Below are 23,286 nucleotides of genomic sequence, written 5' to 3'. Positions count from 1 at the left end.
GCAATAGTTCGAGTAACGAAGATTTTTGTGAGGTAAGTGATTATGAAAGGTATAGGTTATTGTTAGTCAGGGCCATTCTGTTGTAGGGATTATTGAAAGTCAGATTGCGTTGCGCTAAAAATATTGTGTGTCAGTTCAGTGTTGATCAGAACAGGTAAAGAGCGAAATGTCTGAGTACGTTCAGTTCTGCTCAGTTGTTTGAAAATCAAATAATGTAAGAGGTTAATCAGTACAGTAATTCATAAATTTTTCTAAGGGGACATTACAAATGTAAAGAACAAATGTTCTGCCTTACCATGTGATAAGAGCAACATAACTGTAAAAAGTTTTTCCTTTGTTGTTTGGGGTAGTCAGGAGCGACATAAATCAATAAAAGAACTGAGTCTGCACAGGTACGGCACAGTGTGTAACTTGGTTTGTTGAAAGAAAGTCAGACATACAAGTCCAGAGAAATTTCCGAAGGTGATACGGGAAACTACTAATGTCTAGAGTATCCATAAGAAAATGGCATACTAACTTCATGGGAAGATGGAAACTGGGTTTGAAGTGACATGTGAGCCGGTCAACAAGAAATGATGAAAATATGGAGAGAATTCAACAGGTTTTCCAGTGTTCGTAACATGAGCCTGTGTGTTGTTGTTGTTGTGGTCTTCAGTCTAGAGACTGGTTTGATGCAACTCTCCATGCTACTCTATCCTGTGCAAGCTTCTTCATCTCACAGCACCTACTGGAACCTACATCCTTCTGAATCTGTTTAGTGTATTCATCTCTTGGTCTTCCTCCAGGGTTTTTACCTTCCATGCTGCCCTCCAATACTAAATTGGTGATCCCTTGATGCCTCAGAATATGCCCTACCAACCGATCCCTTCTTCTAGTCAAGTTGTGCTGCAAATTTCTCTTCTCTCCACTTCTATTCAATACCTCCTCATTAGTTATGTGATCTACCCATCCAATCTTCAGCATTCTTCTGTAGCACCACATTTCGAAAGCTTCTATTTTCTTCTTGTCTAATCTATTTATCATCTACGTTTCACTTTCACTTATGGCTACACTCCATACAAATACTTTCAGAAATGACTTCCTGACACTTAAATCTATACTCGATGTTAACAAATTTCTCTTCTTCAGAATCGCTTTCCTTGCCATTGCCAGTCTACATTTTATATCCTCTCTACTTCGACCATCATCAGTTATTTTGCTCCCCAAATAGCAAAACTCGTTTTCTACTTTAAGCGTCTCATTTCCTAATCTAATTCCCGCAGCATCACCCGATTTAATTTGACTACATTCCATTATCCTCGTTTTGCTTTTGTTGATGTTCATCTTATATCTTCCTTTGAAGACACTGCCCATTCCGTTCAGCTGCTCTTCCAGGTCCTTTGCTGTCTCTGACAGAATTACAATGTGTGCATAAGCCATCAAAATAATTAAGTGTACCAAGTGCTCCAAACGCGTCTTCATTTTTTCGTATAGACTGCATTTGTGATAGGAAATCGAACCAGACAATAAGACAGAGCATGCTGCATTTACTCAGGACATTTTTGACATTTGGCAGTTGACACTGACGTAATGGATTTGGACCGAGTTGGAAAGTCGACTAGTTCAGTGGTTCTCAACCTGGAGAAACAAAATTTTTTTTGCGGTAAGAACAGAAGGGTTTGTCTACGTTTCAATGACGAAACCACATTTTTAAAAAAGGATATTACTATTAGCGTTGTTTTGTAACATAGTAATAATTATAACATATGTTACCAACAATTACTCTTTTTTTTCAAATACTAGCAGTAATATGTAGCAAAATGTGTGAAATGACTGTATGAGCAACGTCTTTCTTCCTCCCACTGTAAACATACTTTGAACTTTGTACCACACATCTCTGACATTAATTGAGACAATTGTATTACATATGCTTAAATATTTCACGAAAATGTCCGATGCCTTCTCCGAATTGTAGGTAGTTCACGCAATGGACCAGAAACTGCTAACGTTATTCTCATCGCATTAGGTAAATGAATTAATTGATAGCAATAGTAACTACATAACTTGGTTGATGTAGAGCCTACACAGCAAAATCATAATTATTATTATTAGTGACAGTGCTTCTGTGCAAAACATCGGGAACCTGAAGTCTTCCAATTTCTGGCAGTTCAGAAGTAAGGAGTCCAGCAATCAACTGATGTATAAACAGTAATTATAGTGGAGACATTTCAATATGGTTTATTTTAAATGAGAGTGCACATTGTGGGTGAATCAAGTGTCGCTAGAGAGAGTGCGATGAAGAGGAAGTATGTTTTGCGAGACGTGTCTACCCTCAATGTGGATAGTTAGCTTTCGTTCCTGAGAAGAAGTAGTAGGTACCACTCGTGATGTACTGGGAATTATTCCATCATTCTATAAAAAAAAGCGTTTAGAAATAAGTAGTACCAGTTTTCTCATAGACTCATTAGTTTGTGATTCAATAACACACCTATCATTTATCTTTCGTCATTTTAAAAATAAAAATGTCCAAAAAATTTTTCATTCTAAAATGTTGTTAGGGTAGCGTGATGACGATGGGGTACCAGCTACGAAGGCTCTTCAGAAAGTAAGATCCGATCGATCGCGAATTGGAAACCATAGTGAAAATCCGATGAAGCTGTGCAGAGATTTGTCGGATAGTATCTGTAGTATACCCGTCGATCGCCTCACATCGCTCTCTTCAGTCCTGGACTCACAGTGAGCACGCAAACGTGCCTAGAAAATAATGTCTCCCGCCAAGAGTGACTGCCTCTGAGAGATTTCGTCTGACTTCACGCAGCACACAAACGTAACTGTCATGCATTTCCTTCTTTATGACAGTTCTCGGCCGCGAAGTGCAAGGGCATTGAGGACGCTCCTGCAGCGTTTTCGATGGGATGTGTCTGATCACACAGCATATATCCCGGACTTGGCTTCCTCTGATTTTCATCTCTGTTCACACGAATCGCTAGCTATGAAGACAACATTTTGGCTCAGAAAACAAGCTGCAGATCAGCGAAGAGAATTGGCAGAATGCACAGGCGGCTGCCTTCCACAACAGGGGGTATTTGAAAGTTGGTTCAATGCTACGGGAAATGTCTCAGTCGGAGTGGCGACTATCTAGAGAAGTAGCTGGAAGGTACAGCTAACTGTTGAAAATACAAGACTTTTGATGTTCTCTGTGGTTTCCATTTTGGAACCGATCGGACCTTACTTTCCGAATAGCTCTGGTAATGCAAGGTGTCCCAAAAAGAATGACCTGATTTTAAATAGAATTATTTATTAAGAGGAAGGGCTTAACACCAACAAATTGCATACTAAATTACTCACAAATGACAGAAGTTTATAGAAATCCATCATGAATGTTCAATATGTCCTCCATTGGCTGCACGGACGACATCTAGCCGATAGCCGAATTCATCCCAAACTGAGCGTAAGGTGTCTTCTGTCACTGAAGGTACAGCAGCTAATATTCTGGTTTTTAGTTCATCAATGTCACGAGGTAAGGGAGGAACGTAAACACATTGTTTAACATATCCCCACAGGAAGAAATCACATGGTGTTAAGTCAGGGGACCTAGGAGGCCAAGAGCGTAAAGCCTGGTCTCGCGGTCCTGTACGCCCTATCCAACGTTGAGGTACGTTGGCATTGAGGAAACTGCGCACGTTGTTGTGCCAGTGCGGTGGTGCTCCATCTAGTGGATTTTTTCCGAAACTCTATACCACGCCGATTACATCTAGCGCTGTTTCAGGTACCTAGTGACTTTTGTCTCAATATTATTACAAGTTAAAACCGGGTCATTCTTTTTGGGACACCCTGTACTTCATCATTTCAGGAATAATGGTCTCTGAGAAGGAAGCAATGGTCTCGGAACTGAACTTGTCACAAGGGGATCGCATGTAGAACTTGATTAGAGAACCAGGAAAAAGGTCAAGAATCAAGACATTCGTCAGCAACATACATACTGTTGCCGTAGAATTCATGAATACAAGATTCGACTAATTACAGCCCACACAGATGCATTTAAGCAGTCTTTATTCCAGCGCTCCATACGACTGGAAGGGGAAGATACTCCAGTATATGGTGAACTACTAAGTGCCCTCTGCCATTCACTTCGTAGAGGTTTGCAGAGTATGTATGTAGATGTAGAATGGTCGAAAATGGTTCGATAAATGCAATGTGTGTGCAAAAAAGAAATAAAAAGCTTGGCTTTAATCAGGATTCCAATACACCAAATTATTCCCAACTCTTTTGGCTACAAAACCCTAATTTTCAACAAAAGCTTCATTCTATGCGACGTCCATGCGCCACGTTACTGGGAGGACCTCTGTGCCCGTATAGTATCACTCCGAACGTCGACTTTGGAGCCAGAGCCTTGGTGCATCAATAAGTCCCCATCATCCATATGCTCCTACCCGTGGAGTGCATCCTTCATTGCACCAGATGGAAGTCGGAAGGTTGAGGAAGAACAGCCCAATGAGTTCCTCTCGAGTTCACCAGGAAGGAGGCCATCAAACAGAATAACCCCTTCAGAGTAACAGAAGCCCATAGCCATGTCTTAACCGGCTGAAGATATGGCTTTGAATTTTTTCCACGGAGCACAGCTCGTGTGGCGCCACTGCACGGATTGCCGTTTTGTTTCTGGTTCGAAGTGATGAACCACGTTTTATCGCCTGTGACGATGTCTGACAAAAAACTGTCACGATCAGCCTCGTTACGTGCAAGCAACTCCACACAGAACGGTGCTCTTCTTCTTAGGCGGTGAGCAAGCCGTGGGCAAGCACCTTTGAGTACCAAATGGTGGATGAGTGTGTCAGCACTACCAACAGAGGCGTTAAGTTGTGCAGTGAGGTGTTTGATTGTGACCCGTAGATTACCTCAAATAAGAGTGTCCAGACATGTGGAATAATCGGGTCTACTGCCGGATGTTTGTGTCGCTCTGGCACAATATTTCGGCCACGTAACTCGCTGCCTTCTTCAGGTGCGACCTGAGACTGCCGTATTGGAGGATCTTGTCCAGTATTTATGCCCAGAGGGCGCTGGGTGCTCTCTCTGCCGTCCGTGCCCGCCTGGCGCTGCCTGTAAAGGTCGGGACACACACGTCCGGGCCGTGTCAGGGCCGAGCGTCGGAAGAGTGACGGCCGTGCTCCGGTCCGTTCCTGCGGGGGTCACACATGACCGGCGCACGGCCGTGTCTTTGTTGTTCCTTGTAGTGACTCGGACGCGGTGATATGTGTTTCCGTTTGTGAAAGCTGTGAAACATGTTCGCTAATTTTCGTAATAGTGAATTAGGATTTATAGCACTTGCTTTAGACGAAGAGGAAAAAGAACGAAGGCAAACAAGAAGAAGAAAATTATGAATCCACAGTGCCTGGAAAAAAAGACCAGTACAGGGAGAGTTTCGAACATTATTTTCTCATCTCATAGATGATAAGACTAAGTTTTATGAATATTTTAGGATGACGCAGTACACCTTTTGTGAACTTTTAAAGAAACTAGAAACAAGACTGAGAAAAAACATTGCATTCGGTATATTGCAACAGAAATTCCGAATATTTTGAAGAATCCTTCAGGGAGATCCTAATAACCTAACAATGATTGTGACAGCTGCGTGTGTACTGTACAACTTCATTCGAAAAATGGAAGGTTGTAGGGTGCCCGAACAGAGGATGGATCAAAAGGAAACTGCTGAGGGATCCGGAAGATCATCAAATCTTCGAAACCTACCTCGAATTCGTGGGAGATCAACAGATGCTGCATTTGCTGTACGAGAACAACTCAAAAAATTCCTAAATTCTTCACAAGGGACTGTGGAATGGCAACATGTCGCCTTGGCGATATAACGATGACACAAACCAAACATGTTTGTCAAATAAAAAGTAAATAAATATCTTTCGGGTATTAAAACTCGTATAGTTTTTATCTTACCTTTGGCTTGTAGATCTGTTGCAATTGTCTTCCAAACTCTGTCTTTGCACTCGATATTCCTGTAGTTTTCAGTTCAAATGGCTCTGAGCACTATGGGACTTAACATCTGAGGTCATCAGTCCCCTAGAACTTAGAACTACTTACACCTAACTAACCTAAGGACATCACACACATCCATGCCCGAGGCAGGATTCGAACCTGCGACCGTAGCGGTCACGCGGTTCCAAACTGAAGCACCTAGAACCACACGGCCACACCGGCCGGCTATTTCAGTTCCCTGATCGTAAAGAACAGCAAACTTACGATCTTCTTCTATTAGTCGTTCCACATCCATGTTTTGTACACAGAACAGTCTTGCGCAGTTGCACGCTCACAAGACAATTCTACCGTCAGGCCGTGTCCGTCACGTGAAAAATTAAACACGGCGAATCCCGCCCGGCCCGGCCCCTGCCCGTTGACGTTCCCCGTGCACGGCCCGGGCAAGTGCGGCCCGCTACATTTGTTTTAATGATGTATTTCGTTGTCTAGGTGACGACCGATACTCGGACGTGTCTCGGCACGGACACGGTCCGGATATGTGAGTCCCGACCTTAACGTGTTGTCTCTTCCGCCGTGCTCCCTCGGACGTCCGTGCCCGACACGGTCGCCATCTGTGGCAGCTGTCTGAGGCCCGTCCTACTGGACAAGATCCTCCAATACGGCAGTCTCAGGTCGCACCTGAAGAAGGCAACGAGTTACGTGGCCGAAATATTGTGCCAGAGCGACACAAACATCCGGCAGTAGACCCGATTATTCCATATGTCAAGATCTCACCGGGAAAGCCTGAAGAATTACGTAAGAGTGTCCAGACATTCCGACACTGCAGGAGTCATAGCTGTGTGCGGTCGGCCAGCACGTGGAAGATCAGACAGGTTTGTGCGACCTTATTGCAATGATAACCGACGTCTCGCCCAACGAATCACCGTGCTTTTGTTCAGTGCCAGGTCTCCATAGACCTTCTGCAAGCGCCTGCTAATATCTACGTCGACCTGGTTTTCCACTACAGCTCGGTCCTTGGAACACACCTCCGTTACAGACGCAATTTTGTTGTCTACGTACAGCACCGCCACATACCGGAACTTCGTGAAACTATAGGTGCTGAAGCGAGACTACGAGGTTTGTCTGGAAAATACGTATAAAAGTTGAATAATAACTTTATTTTATAATTATTCAGGTGTTACAATATGGTCTCCTTGAAAGTACTCGCCCTGAGACGCGATACACTTCTGCCAACGCCGTTTCCACTGTTGATAACATTGCTGAAAGTCTTCAGTTGTGATGTTGTTCAGTTGCCGTGTCGTTTCCGCCTTGATGGCTTTCACATCTCCAAAGTGCCGCCCCCGAAGCACCATTTTGCATTTCGGGAACATGAAGAAGTCACACGGGGCTAAATCGGGTGAATAAGGCGGGTGGTCTGTCACGGTGATTGAGCTTCGGACCAAAAACTCGCGCACAACGGGCGACGTATGAGCGGGCCCATTGTCGTGATGAAGGATCCACCTGCCCCATTTTGCCAACTCCGGTCGAACTCGAGCCACACGAGCTCTGAGACGTGTCGGAACTTCACCGTAAATATTTCCGTTCACTCTCTGACCGAGAAGGACAATTTCCTTGTGAACAATGCCACTAGAATCAAAGAAAATAATCAACATTGTCTTCACATTGGACCTTGATTTTCACGACTTTTTTGTTCTCGGTCCTCCTGCTAGTTTCCATTCCTTGCTTTGAGATTTGAGCTCCACATCGAATTCGTAAAACCAGGACTCGTCTCCGGTGATGACTCGGTTGAGAAAGTCCCCTCGTCCCTCTGTTTCCAACCAATCCTCACAGCATTCAACCCTCTTTGCTTTCTGTTCTGGCGTCAAAAGCTTCGGTACGATTTTCGCACACAATTTATTCATTTCAAGTTTTTGTGTCAGGATTTCGTGAACGATTGTTTTGGGGACTGACAGCTCGTCAGCAATCATTCTGACTGTCCATCTACGGTCTTTAAGAACACGAGCCCGAATTCATTCAACATTTGCATCGGAACTCGATGTCGACGGGCGCTCTGGGCGAGGGTCATCGTTCACTTCTTCTCGGCCATCCCGGTACCTTTTCAACCACTTGTTCACGGTTGGTTCCTTCAGAGAATTGTCTCCGTTAACCTGTTTCAAACACTCAAAAATCTCACGGCCATTCTTGCCTAGCTTTGCAAGAAACTTGATGTTGACGCGCTGTTCCTCAATCAGAGAGAGCTCCATGCCGACAGCAGGTGAAAAAGGGTAACTGCCAACAAGTTGCCGCATACTCCCACCTTCACGCAGAGTGCTCTGACTCGAACTGAGCGTTGAGGGGATTGATTACAGCAGTAGTCCCAACTGGCGGTGACTGCAACTTGTAACATAAAGACATTATTCAACTTTTATACGTATTTTCCGGACAAACCTCGTATTGTGAGATCTCCCACAACAAATTCAGCATTTTTTTCAACCGAAACTGGCAGAGAAAAGAATGTGTTACATTACTTGTTGACGCCGCTCGTAGGAAGCGGGTGAATATCTTACACAAGATGGTGGAACTGGTCCCAGGCGGCAATGGCGGTGACGTGCCAGGCGCCGTACGTGAGTGGTGTGGTCCTCTGCTCGGCGATGTCGACCCTGACGACGTGCGGGTAGCCCGGCACGGCGGCGTCGCGCTGCGTCAGCACCGCCACGAAGGACTCGCCGTCTGCCGAGAAGAGGGGCGCCGGCGCGGGCTCCAGCCAGGCGTGCGACCGCTGCTCGTGCACCTGCAGCAAGGACCACGGATATCGCTGAAACAACCGGTTTCGGTTATATCGTTTTTCTCCCCACCACCCCAGACATCTGACTGTCAAAACCACTTAATACAGGGTGTCACAAAGAGGTATGGCCAAACTTTCAGGAAACATTCCTCACACACAAAGAAAGAAAATACGTTATGTGGACATGTGTCCGGAAACACTTACTTTCCATGTTAGAGCTCATTTTATTACTTCTCTTCAAATCACATTAATCGTGGAATGGAAACACACAGCAACAGAACGTACCAGCGTCACTTCAAACACTTTGTTACAGGAAATGTTCAAAATGTCCTCCGTTAGCGAGGATACATGCATCCACCCTCCATCGCATGGAATCCCTGATGCGCTGATGCAGCCCTGGAGAATGGCGTATTGTATCACAGCCGTCCACAATACGAGCACGAAGAGTCTCTACATTTGGTACCGGGGTTGCGTAGACAAGAGCTTTCAAATGCCCCCATAAATGAAAGTCGAGAGGGTTGAGGTCAGGAGAGCGTGGAGGCCATGGAATTGGTCCGCCTCTACCAATCCATCGGTCACCGAATCTGTTGTTGAGAAGCGTACGAACACTTCGACTGAAATGTGCAGGAGCTCCATCGTGCATGAACCACATGTTGTGCCGTACTTGTAAAGGCACATGTTCTAGCAGCACAGGTAGAGTATCTCGTATGAAATCATGATAACGTGCTCCATTGAGCGTAGGTGGAAGAACGTGGGGCCCAATCAAGACATCACCAACAATGCCTGCCCAAACGTTCACAGCAAATCTGTGTTGATGACGTGAATGCACAACTGCTTGCGGATTCTCGTCAGCCCACACATGTTGATTGTGAAAATTTACAATTTGATCACGTTGGTATGAAGCCTCATCCGTAAAGAGAACATTTGCACTGAAATGAGGATTAACACATTGTTGGATGAACCACTCGCAGAAGTGTACCCGTGAAGGCCAGTCAACTGCTGATAGTGCCTGCACACGCTGTACATGGTACGGAAACAACTGGTTCTCGCGTAGCACTCTCTATACAGTGACGTGGTCAACGTTACCTTGCACAACAGCAACTTCTCTGACGCTGACATTAGGGTTATCGTCAATTGCACGAAGAATTGCCTCGTCCATTGCAGGTGTCCTCGTCGTTCTAGGTCTTCCCCAGTCGCGAGTCATAGGCTGGAATGTTTCGTGCTACCTAAGACGCCGATCAATTGCTTCGAACGTCTTCCTGTCGGGACACCTTCGTTCTGGAAATCTGTCTCGATAAAAACGTACCGCGCCACGGCTATTGCCCCGTGCTAATCCATACATCAAATGGGCATCTGCCAACTCCGCACTTGTAAACATTGCACTGACTGCAAAACTACGTTCGTGATGAACACTAACCTGTTGATGCTACGTACTGATGTGCTTGATGCTAGGACTGTAGAGCAACTAGTCGCATGTCAACACAAGCACCGAAGTCAACATTACCTTCCTTCAATTGGGCCAACTGGCGGTGAATCGAGAAAGTACAGTACATACTGACGAAACTAAAATGAGGAATGTTTCCTGAAAGTTTGGCCGTACCTTTTTGTAAGACCCTGTATAACCCGCTTCCTGTAACAAACGTAGAAATTGAACAAAGACAGAAAAATCATACAATTTTAGCTTTCACGGCCGGTATTGTCTTCACTTAAAACTTCCGGGCTGATAGGCCGTGGTCGAAGTATTAAATTCTCCCCTGACGTTTCGTCTCCGACTGCGGGAGACATCCTCGGAGGTAAAGCGGCGAACTGCGAAGAGAACTCGAGGAAGCGCTGATGTAAACCTGTCCACAATATCGGTACCACAAAGAGAAGCGTGAACACCCGTCTTGTTGAACACAAGAGCAATTGCCGCCTAGGTCATACGGATAAATCGGCCGTAGCGGAACATGTTTACCAGGAAGGTGATCATGAAATAATATTCAGCGAGACGAGCGTCATATCAAAAACCTCGCATTATTATGCACGCATGTATAGAGAGACTATCGAGATTGATTGCTGTTGTTGTTGTGGTCTTCAGTCCTGAGACTGCTTTGATGCAGCTCTCCATGCTACCCTATCCTGTTCAAGCTTCTTCATCTCCCAGTACCTACCACAACCTACATCCTTCTGAATCTGCTTGGTGTATTCATCTCAAGATCTCCCTCTACGATTTTTACCCTCCACACTGCCCTCCAGTACTAAATTGGTGATGCCTTGATGCCTCAGAACATGTCCTACTAATCGATCCCTTCTTCTAGTCAAGTTGTGCCACAAACTTCTCTTCTCCCCAGTCCTATTCAATACCTCCTCATTAGTTATGTGATCTGCCCATCTAATCTTCAGCATTCTTCTGTAGCACCACATTTCGAAAGCTTCTATCCTCCTCTTGTCTAAAATATTTATCGTCCATGTTTCACTTCCATACATGGCTACATCCATACAAATACTTTCAGAAACGACTTCCTGACACTTAAATCTGTAGTCGATGTTTACAAACTTCTATTTTTCATAAACGCTTTCCATGTCATTGCCAGTTTACATTTTATATCCTCTCTACTTCGACCATCATCAGTTATTTTGCTCCCCAAATAGCAAAACTCCTCTACTATTTTAAGTGTCTCATTTACTAATCTAATACCCTCAGCATCACCCGACTTAATTCGACTACATTCCATTATCCTCGTTTTGCTTTTGTTGATGTTCATCTTATATCCTGATAGACATCGTAATAATTTTAACAGGAAAGACGAAGGTGTTAAACTGGATGAAATTTGGATGTCAGCGTTGCACCGCAAGCGTGACGATCGATTACTTTCAATCGAGAATGTTGGCATTACCAGAGACAATCTCATAGCCGACGCCACGTGATCGACAGTGGCGCCCTCTGTACTGCCTATATAATCAGCGCTTCCTCGAGTTCTCTTCGCAGTTCGCCGCTTTACCTCCGAGGATGTCTCCCGCAGTCGGAGACGAAACGTCAGGGGAGAATTTAATACTTCGACCACGGCCATTCAGCCCAGATGTTTTAAGTGAAAGACAGAAAAACTTTGGCTCTTTCTGTTTCAAGGTACATGTAATCAAAATATTAAGTGAAATAGGCATATTAAAAGAAAACTTTGTTCGTCCACCGTTCATTTCTTTTCTTAAAAAGTGATAAGTGGTTGAATACTACAAAAAATCACCAGTATTCTCCTATTGATTCAGCTTTTTTGAAATTCTGCCCAGAAATCATGTTGTAATCGGCGATTATATCACTATTTGGGCATTTCGAAAAGCCAGTGCTGAAGGGTGAAACCTGAATTTGAAGAACTCTGTTTTTCGTGTTAATTTGTCCGTTTTCGAGGGCTATAAGCAGATGAAGCCGTATTTCGTAACACACGTTGCAGATCAGCTACTGTCTGTCTTTATTACATACTATGAATGAATTAGTGTTAATTTTTTAGTTTATTACTTTTACCGTAAATTTCTATATCTTTCATAAGGTCATAGAAATAGCTGAAAAATCTTTAATATTTTAAAGCAAATGAAGCAGTGTGCTTCACTGCCATGTGACTTCGTAAAATGTCCGCCCCTGATAGCTGAGTGGTAGCGCGACACAATGTCAATCCTAAGGGCTCGGGTTCGATTCCCGGCTGGGTCGGAGATTTTCTCCGCTCAGGGACTGGGTGTTGTGTTGTCCTAATCAGCATCGTAATTTCATTCTCATCCGCCGAAGTGGCGTCAGATCGAAAGACTTGTACCCGGCGAACGGTCTACCCGACGTGAGGCCCTAGTCACACGACATTTACATTTTACTTCGTAAAAATATTTCCAGGCTAGAGTTGGTGCGATTCTGAGATACAATGGATGTCCGGTGACGACAACGAGAACACCTGGGACATGATTCATAGGAACCGTGAGGGATATACTTTTTATACCAGTCACTCGGCGAGCAGACTCGATCGAATATATGTTTCGGTTGGCCTACAGGATAAGGTGGTCGACGCGGAACGATGGCCTGCGTCATTTACTGATCATATGGCTTACATTTGTACCATATCACTCCCTGGGCAAAGTGTGTGGAGAAGCCGCGGGACATGGAAGCTCAATTCGTCACTTTTGGCGGACCCCGAATGTCGTCAGAGAGTCGAGGAGGTATGGGCCACATGTCAACGCCGTCTACCAACATATACCTCCGTGCTTCAATGGTGGCTCAAGTGTACTAAGCCGGCAATAAGAAGAGCTCTCATACAGTATGGTCGGGATACGACGCGATGGCAAAGAGACACTCTTGATTATTATTACACCATGCGTCGTGAGCTGTCCTTCCAGGTGCCGTCTGCAGAACATCATGCGGAAGTTCATCGTGTCAAGGCACAAATCCTATCGATCACGCGACGACGACTGGGTGGCATCCCAATACGGGCAAGATGTCTCGACACCATCACTGGGGAACGTACCTCGATGCACCATGTGTCGCGGGAACATAAATGTTACCGCCGGGCATTGGTAACAGTGCTCCACGGTTTAGATAGCCGTCAACTGACAACACAACAGAACATTGCAAATGAATTTTTAGAGCATTTCCGCCACCTATATGCCGGTACACCGACGGACCGTCTGCTGGGGGAAGAGATACTGCAACATCTGCAAACGACACTGACAGAGACGGATAAGGCAGCGCTTATGGAGCCACTCACAGAAGACGATATACTCACAAAAGGAGCGGCCCATAAATCACCAGGGCCAGATGGGATTACGCTAGAGTTTTATCGACAATTCGTGGACATGATGATGCCACAGTTGGTGTCGATGTACAATGAGGCGATGCGTCCGGACATGCGCCTACCGTCGGATTTTGTGACGGGCTTTCTTCTTCCCATCCCGAAGATGGCGGGGAGTCGCAGTGTTAATCAATATAGGCCTCTCACTATGCTAAACACCGACTGTAAAATCTTTGCACGACTACTAGCGTCTCGCCTCAAGCTGGCGATATCCAGGACAATATCCCCTGATCAGGCTTGCCTAGGGGTGCGAAGCAACATCTCCTCGGCGTTAAGTGAATACCGTGACGTTATCGCCCTTGCGGAAACGTGTAAAATGCGAGCAGCGATGATAACTGTGGACTTCGATCGTGCGTTCGACAGGATAAACCATGACTTCTTGGCGTCAGTCATGAGCCGAATGGCGATTCCACCTGTTTTCATCCCCATCGTTATGAGGCTAATACGAGGGGCTACATCGAAGGTGATTGTAAACGGTCGGGAAGCGGGCTCGATTCCTATTAACAGCTCAGTCCGACAAGGGTGCCCACTCTCCATGATGCTGTTTGCGATAGCGCTTGAGCGGCTGATGTGTGTTGTGAGGCGCTCACTTACTGGGATAGCGCTTAATGAGAACTCTTTCGTTTGTCGCGCATATGCGGACGACCTGATCCTTCTTGTCAGATCAGGACATGAAGTGCGTCAGGCTGTTGAACATCTAGACTCTTACGGGACGGCGGCGGGCAGTGTCGTTAACATGACGAAATCCAAAATTATGCACATTGGACGGGGTCTGGAAGACGTACCGGGACCGTTTCAGACGGTGGAATCGCTGAGATGTCTGGGGATTACATTTACTCGTTTACTACGGCGGTCAGCGGCGGTGAGTTCTCGGCGGCTTCTGCAGAATGTTCGTCTGACCATACGCAGCAACTCACTGAGAGCCTTTGACATGATCCAACGTGTGGCATACACCAACGTTCACATGGCGTCACGACTGCCCCATTTAGAGCAGATCCTACCAATACCGAAGGGTATTGCAGACCGCCTCATGGCTGCCTTTGGTTACTATGTTAGTACTAGGATGTTATTTAAGATAAAATATGATACGTTAACGCTACAGTTCCGGAACGGTGGCCTCAACCTCACAAACGTGCGAAACAAAGCTCTGGCGCTTTACATGCGAGCGATGATACGAAACTGGCAACAAAGAAAGCATAACATAACGTCAGCTCTGATAAAAGTACTTGTTCCGCCTTCGTACGAACCCCCTATTGCGGTGGGCAATATTTCGCCTTCTCTTGCACACATTGCCTCATTTCTTGTCGATTACAGTTATGTCCGTCTGAAAGTACCTTCGACGAGAATACCCACGACTCGGGAGATCTATAGATGCTTGATGGATCACCATGGCCGCAACATAATGGAATTCAAATACCCGTCGAGAACGTGGAACAACATTTGGTGTGCAGTGCATACTCCATTACTGTCAACAGCAGCGAGATCGATGTGGTATATTCTTATAAACCGTAAACTTGTGACAAGGAGTCGATTACAGACAATTCATATGGTCGATTCTCCTCTTTGCACAAACTGTGGACTGTTAGCAACGGAAGAACATGATTTAGTGTGTGGCGCAGCGAGGGACGTCTGGATGCTGATGCGTCGAATACTGGCCTTCCTTCGGCGCACTAACTACACAGAAATCTCATCGGATGTACTTTTTCTACCGGACAAGACCTTTTTTCCCAAACAAAAGACGTATGCGGTCAATTGGATCGCTGGACATGCGACGAAATATTTGTATTCGTACGATATTAAGTCCGTGATGGATTATTGGATGTATTTACAAGAACAACACGAGCTCATACGGAGTCATACGAAATACAGGACTTACTTTTCCAATTTATTAGGAAGTGTTTTTCACAATCCGCCCGACAGCTGGGGTGTCCCAGAACTGAGAAGACTCCTGCAGCAGAACGACTAGAGACAGTACTGCGCGGTTCAATTATATTGGCATATAGCACACTGAGAAGAAAACTGGCCCCTACCTGTTGGCGCCAATTATGACTGGATTATGTTAACGTCAAAAAAAAAAAAAAAAAAAAAAAAATACCGATGGGAAACACCGAACCCGCCTCAGATAATGGTCCTTCGAATGGTCGACGCAGGACAAATACATCCCGCCCACACTGGCAGAAATGGTGAAGATTATTCTATGGCTTTCTGTCAGGTTTATGATGCGACACCGCGTGATGCAGGGATTGTGATGCAGATGATAACTTCATTTTCACTCCCGCCCGTGACTAGGATTGTCATTTACTTTATTCCCGTTAAGAGGGCGGGCTTTGCGTTGATTTTTATTGTTTCCAAATTGTTTTTGCTGTCTCGATACTCTTCTTATCCCTAGGACAGCACAACTGAACGAATAAAGATTGTTTGTTTACCCTGCCTTCCTGTTCCCCCCCAAAAAAGGAGTGGTCGCGTTGTTGGACCATAAAGCGGAGGAACCGCGTTTTTCTTTTTCTTTTATTTATTTTTACAACATAAAAAAAAGCCATGGCTCATAAGCACAGCTGTCGCTGCTAGACAGCGTGAGAACGGCTCCTGTGACACTTCGAGCGACTATATATTCACAGAATGTCAATCCTAAGGGCTCGGGTTCGATTCCCGGCTGGGTCTGAGATTTTCTCCGCTCAGGGACTGGGTGTTGTGTTGTCCTAATCAGCATCGTAATTTCATTCTCATCCGCCGAAGTGGCGTCAGATCGAAAGACTTGTACCCGGCGAACGGTCTACCCGACGTGAGGCCCTAGTCACACGACATTTACATTTTACTTCGTAAAAATATTTCCAGGCTAGAGTTGGTGCGATTCTGAGATACAATGGATGTCCGGTGACGACAACGAGAAACTACCGTAAAGACGAGCAGGTGGGGCCAAGTGTTGCACACTGCATGTACACGTATGCCTTAGAGACACATGATAACTGCGGCATGATTGTCTCAGCGATGCTGTACCAATTCTTATGCAATGGGTTTGTTGCTCGTTTCTGTCGGCATTGTTATTAAAATAGCACTGATCGGTTTTTCCATTTTTATAATAACGCAATGTTTTTAACCAATGCAAATTTTACAAATAAAAATTACTTCTATTTTAAGAGAGGTTTATTTTGAAACGAAAAATTTTAGTACTGCTGGTCTGGCTAATTGTAATATCGGTGTTTTTACTCGGTTATTCGTAAAAAAATAAAAATCACCAGTTATAATCAATACCAAACAAGCAGCAAAAAATTCCGGTTATTCAGAACCAAAATACAGCTATTGGTTGTGACCTGTTGGTTTATCCCATACTAACCTGCGACCCTCACGTGCGACTGTAGCTTCTGTACTGGCGAGCCGGCCGGGGTGGCCGAGCGGTTCTAGGCGCTACAGTCTGGAACCGCGTTACCGCTACGGTCGCAGGTTCGAATCCTGCCTCGGGCATGGATGTTTGTGATGCCCTTAGTTAGTTAGGTTTAAGTAGTTCTAAGTTCTAGGGGACTGATGACCTCAGAAGTTAAGTCCCATAGTGCTCAGAGACATTTGATTTGTATTGGCGATGAGCGCACACTGCTGTGGTATTGGCAAACAACTTGTTAGGACGGGAGGAGAGTGTCAGTATTTGTCTAATCTTCGGTGACAAACATGGGCACTACTATCAAGGAGTGGATACGTTCCACTTCAGAACGTTGTTGCCAATGTATATACACTGCCTGACAGAAAAAGTAAAGCACTCAGAAGTGGAGGAGAAAACAAAATGAAACTTCACGGGTTAAGGGCGTTTGTGACGTTATTTCAGTGAATTCTAAATTGAGTCAATGAAATGTCAATAATACAGGGACCAATGATGAAAATCTAGAAAAACCCACACCGCACATTGCCAGATCATGATAACTGTTTATCCAGCTCTCTCACCCATACTTTGTAAACGATGCTTCATCCGTTAAAAAAAAAGAAAGTCTTCCATAGAAATGCCACATCACTCTTCTGTCTGGAGAGCTGTACCCGATTCTGAAAGTCAGTGCCACGAAGCTGCATGTGGTACTTGCAGAACAGTGCCTTGGCTGCTCCAACTGGCACATTCAAGATGTCTCTTAGCGGCGTGTGCACTGTGTTTCATGGGTGCTGAAATGTTAAGTCGCTTTCTCTCCGCAGTTTCTGTTGTTTTTCGTTAGCATAATTTATACTTCACATTTCCAGTTTCTTGCAATTCCTTATAATGTTTACAAAGGCAGTTCTCGAGGCCTTGGCTCAACCAGGATACCTTTCAGCATACTGACAGTTGTCTCTAGATCCTGAGGTTCTGGGTTCGATTCTGGGTCGGGTCGAATTTTGTCCTCATTATCATTTCATCATCATCGAAGCGCAAGTCGCCGAAGTGGTTTCAAATAAAAAGACTTGCATTAGGCGACCGAACAATTCCAGACGCGATCTCCCGGCCATTAATGGCATACGATTATTTCATTTTTTACTATAGCCAATGTATTCATCCCGTCATACTGCCGGCCGCTGTGGCCGAGCGGCTCTAGGCGCTTCACTCCGCAACCGCGCTGCTACTGCGGTCGCAGGTTCTAATCCTGCCTCGGGCATGGATGTGTGTGATGCCCTTAGGTTAGTTAGGTTTAAGTAGTTCTAAGTCTAGGGGACTGATGACCTCAGATTCTAAGTCCCATAGTGCTTAGAACCGTTTTTTTCGAGTCATACTCATCCTCATCAACAACTATATTCCTTTTTAAAACAGTTCTCATTTATTCTATTGTCTCAGTAGCACATTTTTATTACATTAATAATTTTTACTTTTCTGCCTTCAGTGCTGCGTCTTACTGCCAGCTGTGACCTGGTGGCTACCCAGACCATGACGTCTGGAGTAACACAACTACGTCTCTCCAAAACAACCTCTAGCCAGGTCAGCAACATACTTGCCGACGATGGTCGTCCTTGGTAGAGCACAACCGTGCTTCATCAGTGAACACAATGCAACACCTTTCATTAGCAGTCCATGCTTCCTGGTTATGACACCACTTTGTGGTGTTAACATTGGACATGATTCCCTAGTCCAGCTTCTGCTAGTCTCCAACCAATGGTGCGGCGATGACAGGATATTCAGTGAGTCCGTTACTTATTCTTGGATGGCAGGCACACATATGAAGAGGTTACGATGTGCTTGGTGCACAATTCGGCGATCCTCCCTTGTGGAGGTCAGACTTGGTTGGCTGAAAGGTTAACAAAGAGTGTGCCAGCCCTTACGTTCCCATGCAGCCCAACATCGGGCCCCTGTCACGTCCGAATACCCCACCTGTCTTGATATAATGTACGATTCGGCCAGATGGCCAAATGGATACCCACAGTGAGGACACTTTCAAATTCGGTCAGCTGCTGATAACAGCGTCTCCCGTGGCTCATAGCATCTTCGCGTCCTTCTCGGTGCTCACTGAACATCTCACGATATTCACGTTCCCTATACAGGGTGATCAAAAAGTCAGTATAAATTTGAAAACTTTATGAACCACGGAATAATGTAGATAGACAGGTAAAAATTGACACACACGCTTGGAATTACATGGGGTTTTATTAGAACAAGAAAAAGGCGAAGTTCATAAAATGTCCGACAGATGGTGCTGGACTGCAAAACGTCAGTAACTGCTACCGTGACGCGTGAGAGGTACGCCGATATGTTACAGAATCGCATCATCCCCAGCCTGGCTGATAAAGACCTGCTGGAACGTACGATGTTTATGAAGGATGGCGCTCCACCCCATATTGCTAGACGCGTCAAAGATCTCTTGCGCGCGTCGTTTGGTGATGATTGTGTGCTCAGCCGCCACTTTCGTCATGCTTGGCCTCCTAGGTCCCCAGACCTTAGTCCGTGCGATTATTGGCTTTGGAGTTACCTGAAGTCGCAAGTATATCGTGATCGACCGACATCTCTAGGGATGCTGAAAGACAACATCCGACGCCAATGCCTCACCATAACTCTGGACATGCTTTACAGTGCTGTTCACAACGTTATTCCTCGACTACAGCTATTGTTGAGGAATGATGGCGGACATATTGAGCATTTCCTGTAAAGAACATCATGTTTGCTTTGTCTTACTTTGTTATGCTAATTATTGCTATTCTGATCTGATGCAGTGCCATCTGTCGGACATTTTTGAACTTTTGTATTTTTTTGGTTCTAATAAAACCCCATGTCATTCCAAGCATGTGTGTCAATTTGTACCTCTCTATCTACATTATTCCGTGATTTATTCAGTTTTCAAATTTATACTGACTTTTTGATCACCGGTATAAGCTTCCAGCCATACCCGACGATAACGTGAACGTGTTGGAAGTTATATTAACATTCGGCTTTGTCTTCTGGGTGCTTCACCTTTTTTGCCAGATTGTGCATATGAAATGAAAAGATCACATGAGCTCTATTGTAGGTAAATCATATGATTGGCTATGATTCATTGGTAGGATACTGGGAAACTGGTTTGTTTGCAAAAGCGACAGCATACAAAACACTTGTTCTGCCCATACTTTAATATTGCTCGGGTGTACGGGACTAGTACCAGGTCAAATTAACAGGCAACGTCGACTGTGCACAAAGAAATGTGGTGCAAAGAGTTGCAAGCTTGTTTGGTTGGCAAGTGATCTGTGCATAGTTCCGTGTAGTCAGCGCGTACACAACTTTCCCACTAGAGCGCGCCCCGCTAAGCACAACAGCGCAGGCGTAGCGCTCGTCCGTCAACGCTCTACGAGATGGCGCTGCCATAAAGACGGACCAAATTCTGCTTCCGCCGATCCGCGTATTAATATGTAACGCAGCCAATGAGATTGCTGCTAACGTAGAACCTTTTCTCCTCGCGGATCACACTCGCGCAGTGATACCTGAACGCGCGAGGTATTGTAACGAGTGTACAGACCTCCGATTAGTCAGTCTGCATTAGTCTGTAGTCAAGTTTCAGTCTGCGCCTAATAAGATTATCATATTCCTGTACACAGCCATGAAGAGAAATGTATAGACACTTTGTCAAGTATCAGAGATATGTGAGAATAAGATTAACGTACCAAGACCAAAGGAACTTCAGATTGTCAGTTCTAAATAGCATCCAGAATCAAGTTAAATAAGGTTTATGATTTTTATTATTTTAATAAATGTGTGTGAAAATTAATCAAGTTCTGTTTAAAGTTGGTCACCGTCAATCTGAGGTATCTGACCTAACGGGAGAAGATAAACACGTCACGATAAGACCACGAGACATATTGCTGACACTCGCCTACTTCGTTAGAGCGACAAGTCAAATAATCTGATGGTGTGTGTACCGAAGGTCTTACAGTACGCACACCACAGCAGGAAAATATAACAATGTTGAAAAATTTTTCACTGAGACACACTCAGAAAAAGACACCATACATCTCGCGATAAACTATTTAGAAGACTTCAAGTACAATGTCTCAGCGCAGAAAGTATAAATAATTTTCAGCCTTTATCTAATAAGATTGGACTATATATAATAACAAAGAAAAGTAAAGTGTCAAAGCAAATAGAAGTTTCGCTCTTGGAGGTCTTCACAGGGAACAGATGCTCCACACGGTACATCAGAATCGCCGGCCGGAATGGTCGAGCGGTTCTAGGCGCTACAGTCTGGAACCACGCGACCGCTACTGTCGCAGGTTCGAATCCTGCCTCGGGCATGGATGTGTGTGATGTCCTTAGGTTAGTTAAGTTTAAGTAGTTCTAAGTTCTAGGAGACTGATGACCTGAGAAGTTAAGTCTCATAGTGCTCAGAGCCATTACATCACAATCAGCGGGGTAGTCTGCAAAGCAGGCGTATGCTGCGAGACAACCTCATAGTTCCGGTCCGGCGTACAGAGGGCACCGCCTTTGGAAAAATTTGGAAATTTATGGTGAGTTACTATGGGACCAAACTGGTGAGGTCATCAGTCCCTAGCACCGCAATGTTTAGCTGCACCGGTCAAATGGTTAGAAACAGAGCTTTGCTCAGTATCCATTTGCCTGATGACTATTTAGGGTTCCACATGGTACGACGACAGCAGATTGATTGGTAGGCTGAGTTGGGGGAGGGGACCGAATAGCGAGATCATCGGTCCCATCGGATTAGGGAAGGAAGTCAGCCGTGCCTTTAAAGGAACCATCCCGACATTTGCCTGAAGTGATTTAGAGAAATTATGGAAAACTTAAAACAAGATGGCCGGACGCGGGTTTGAACCCAGCAGAAGGAAGTTGAGAGTCAACTGGAGAATCAGCAGGTCTACTTCCAGGGCCGACGTCATGCCAGCTAGTAAGACGACGACCACCGCCTGTCTTCAACGTAACGGCTGCCGCTTGCCTACCAAATCAATCGTTCAGGGTCTGCTCTTAGACATTCCTAGAAGTGTAACTTAGCCTGATTAGGATTTTTATACGAAGTGAGTACTAGAATATTATGTCTAGTGTCAGGGTGCCGGCCGGAGTGGCCGTGCGGTTCTAGGCGCTACAGTCTGGAGACGAGCGACCGCTACGGTCGCCGGTTCGAATCCTGCCTCGGGCATGGATGTGTGTGATGTCCTTACGTTAGTTAGGTTTAATTAGTTCTAAGTTCTAGGCGACTGATGACCTCAGAAGTTAAGTCGCATAGTGCTCAGAGCCATTTGAACAATTTTTTGTCAGGGCTCATCAAAAGAGAGTTACTCTACTGGTGTTGGACAAGAGTATGGAAACACAGCGAGAGATGCATGCTTGGATGTAAATGAGGATGCCTGCAGATTGTGCTGTTGTATTTAACCACGGGCGGCACCTGGGCAATGTCCTCAATTCGTTGCGACTATCAGTCGTGGTCAGAACAGTGTTCTACATAGTTTTAACTGCATTATGTTCGAATTAAGTGACATCGAAAGTGGGCGATTGTTCGTCCTAGTATAGGGGGTGCTTGCCTGACCAAGGTAGCTGAAAGATTTGGTGCTTCAAGTGGCACCATCCCGAAAATTTATACTGCAGACAGTGAAAGCGGAAAACGTCATCCGCTAAAGCACAACGCGTACGTAAATGTGTGTTGAGTGATCGTGACAGACGGTCATTGAAGTGGAAGAGTAGTAAAAATAAGAGGGCGACAGCTACAAAAGTCACTGCAGAGCTGAATGTGGCACTTGCGAACTCTGCCAGAACCAAAACAGAACGAGGGGAACTCCATAAGCAGCGAAGTTCAGGACGAGATGGAACTCCAAAACCACTCATCAGTGACGCAAGTGCCCGTAACGCGAAAACGTGGTGTCGAAACCATAAAACCTGAACCATGGAGCAGTGGAAAAAGGAATTTCGTCAGATGAGTCTTGCTTCACTCTGTTTCTGACTTCTGTCCGAACTTAACGTCGCTAGAGCGAAACATGGCGGGGTTTAGTGAAGATTTTGGTAACGATATCGTGGTGTTCCATGGGTCCTTTGGGCACCCAGCAGCGTCGCATTACTACCAGGGATTATGTAGTCATTTTGGTTGATCAGGTCCATCCCGTGGTACAATGGTTGTTCCCCAGTGGTGATGCTGTCTTTCAGGACGACAGGGCCCTTTCTCACACAACTCACATGATCCAGGATTGGTTTTGTGAGCACGAGAATGAATTGTCGCTTCTCCCCTGGTCACAATTGTCCAAAGATTTCAGAGTTATTGAGCCTTTGCGACCTACTTTGGAGAAAAGGGTGCGTGATAGGTATCGACCTCCGTCATAATTATTTGAAATTGCCGCTATTTTACAGGA

The 23,286-nt window shown here is 45.2% G+C and overlaps 1 protein-coding gene across 1 annotated transcript in view; it reads right to left on the bottom strand.

Annotated features, from left to right (window-relative positions):
- LOC124619544 (inactive dipeptidyl peptidase 10-like) overlaps window positions 1-23,286 on the bottom strand; it is a 380,569-nt gene that overhangs the window by 84,707 nt on the left and 272,576 nt on the right. Inside the window, exon 10 of the mRNA XM_047146009.1 lies at window positions 8,511-8,734. Within this exon, the coding sequence (XP_047001965.1) occupies window positions 8,511-8,734 (224 nt within the window). The remainder of the gene's footprint in view (window positions 1-8,510; window positions 8,735-23,286) is intronic.

Source organism: Schistocerca americana, chromosome 6, assembly GCF_021461395.2.
Source record: "Schistocerca americana isolate TAMUIC-IGC-003095 chromosome 6, iqSchAmer2.1, whole genome shotgun sequence".
In the NCBI taxonomy this organism is placed as follows: domain Eukaryota; kingdom Metazoa; phylum Arthropoda; class Insecta; order Orthoptera; family Acrididae; genus Schistocerca; species Schistocerca americana.
The sequence above is the reverse complement of the archived record's forward strand: the minus strand, read 5'-3'. Positions and strand labels throughout refer to the sequence as shown.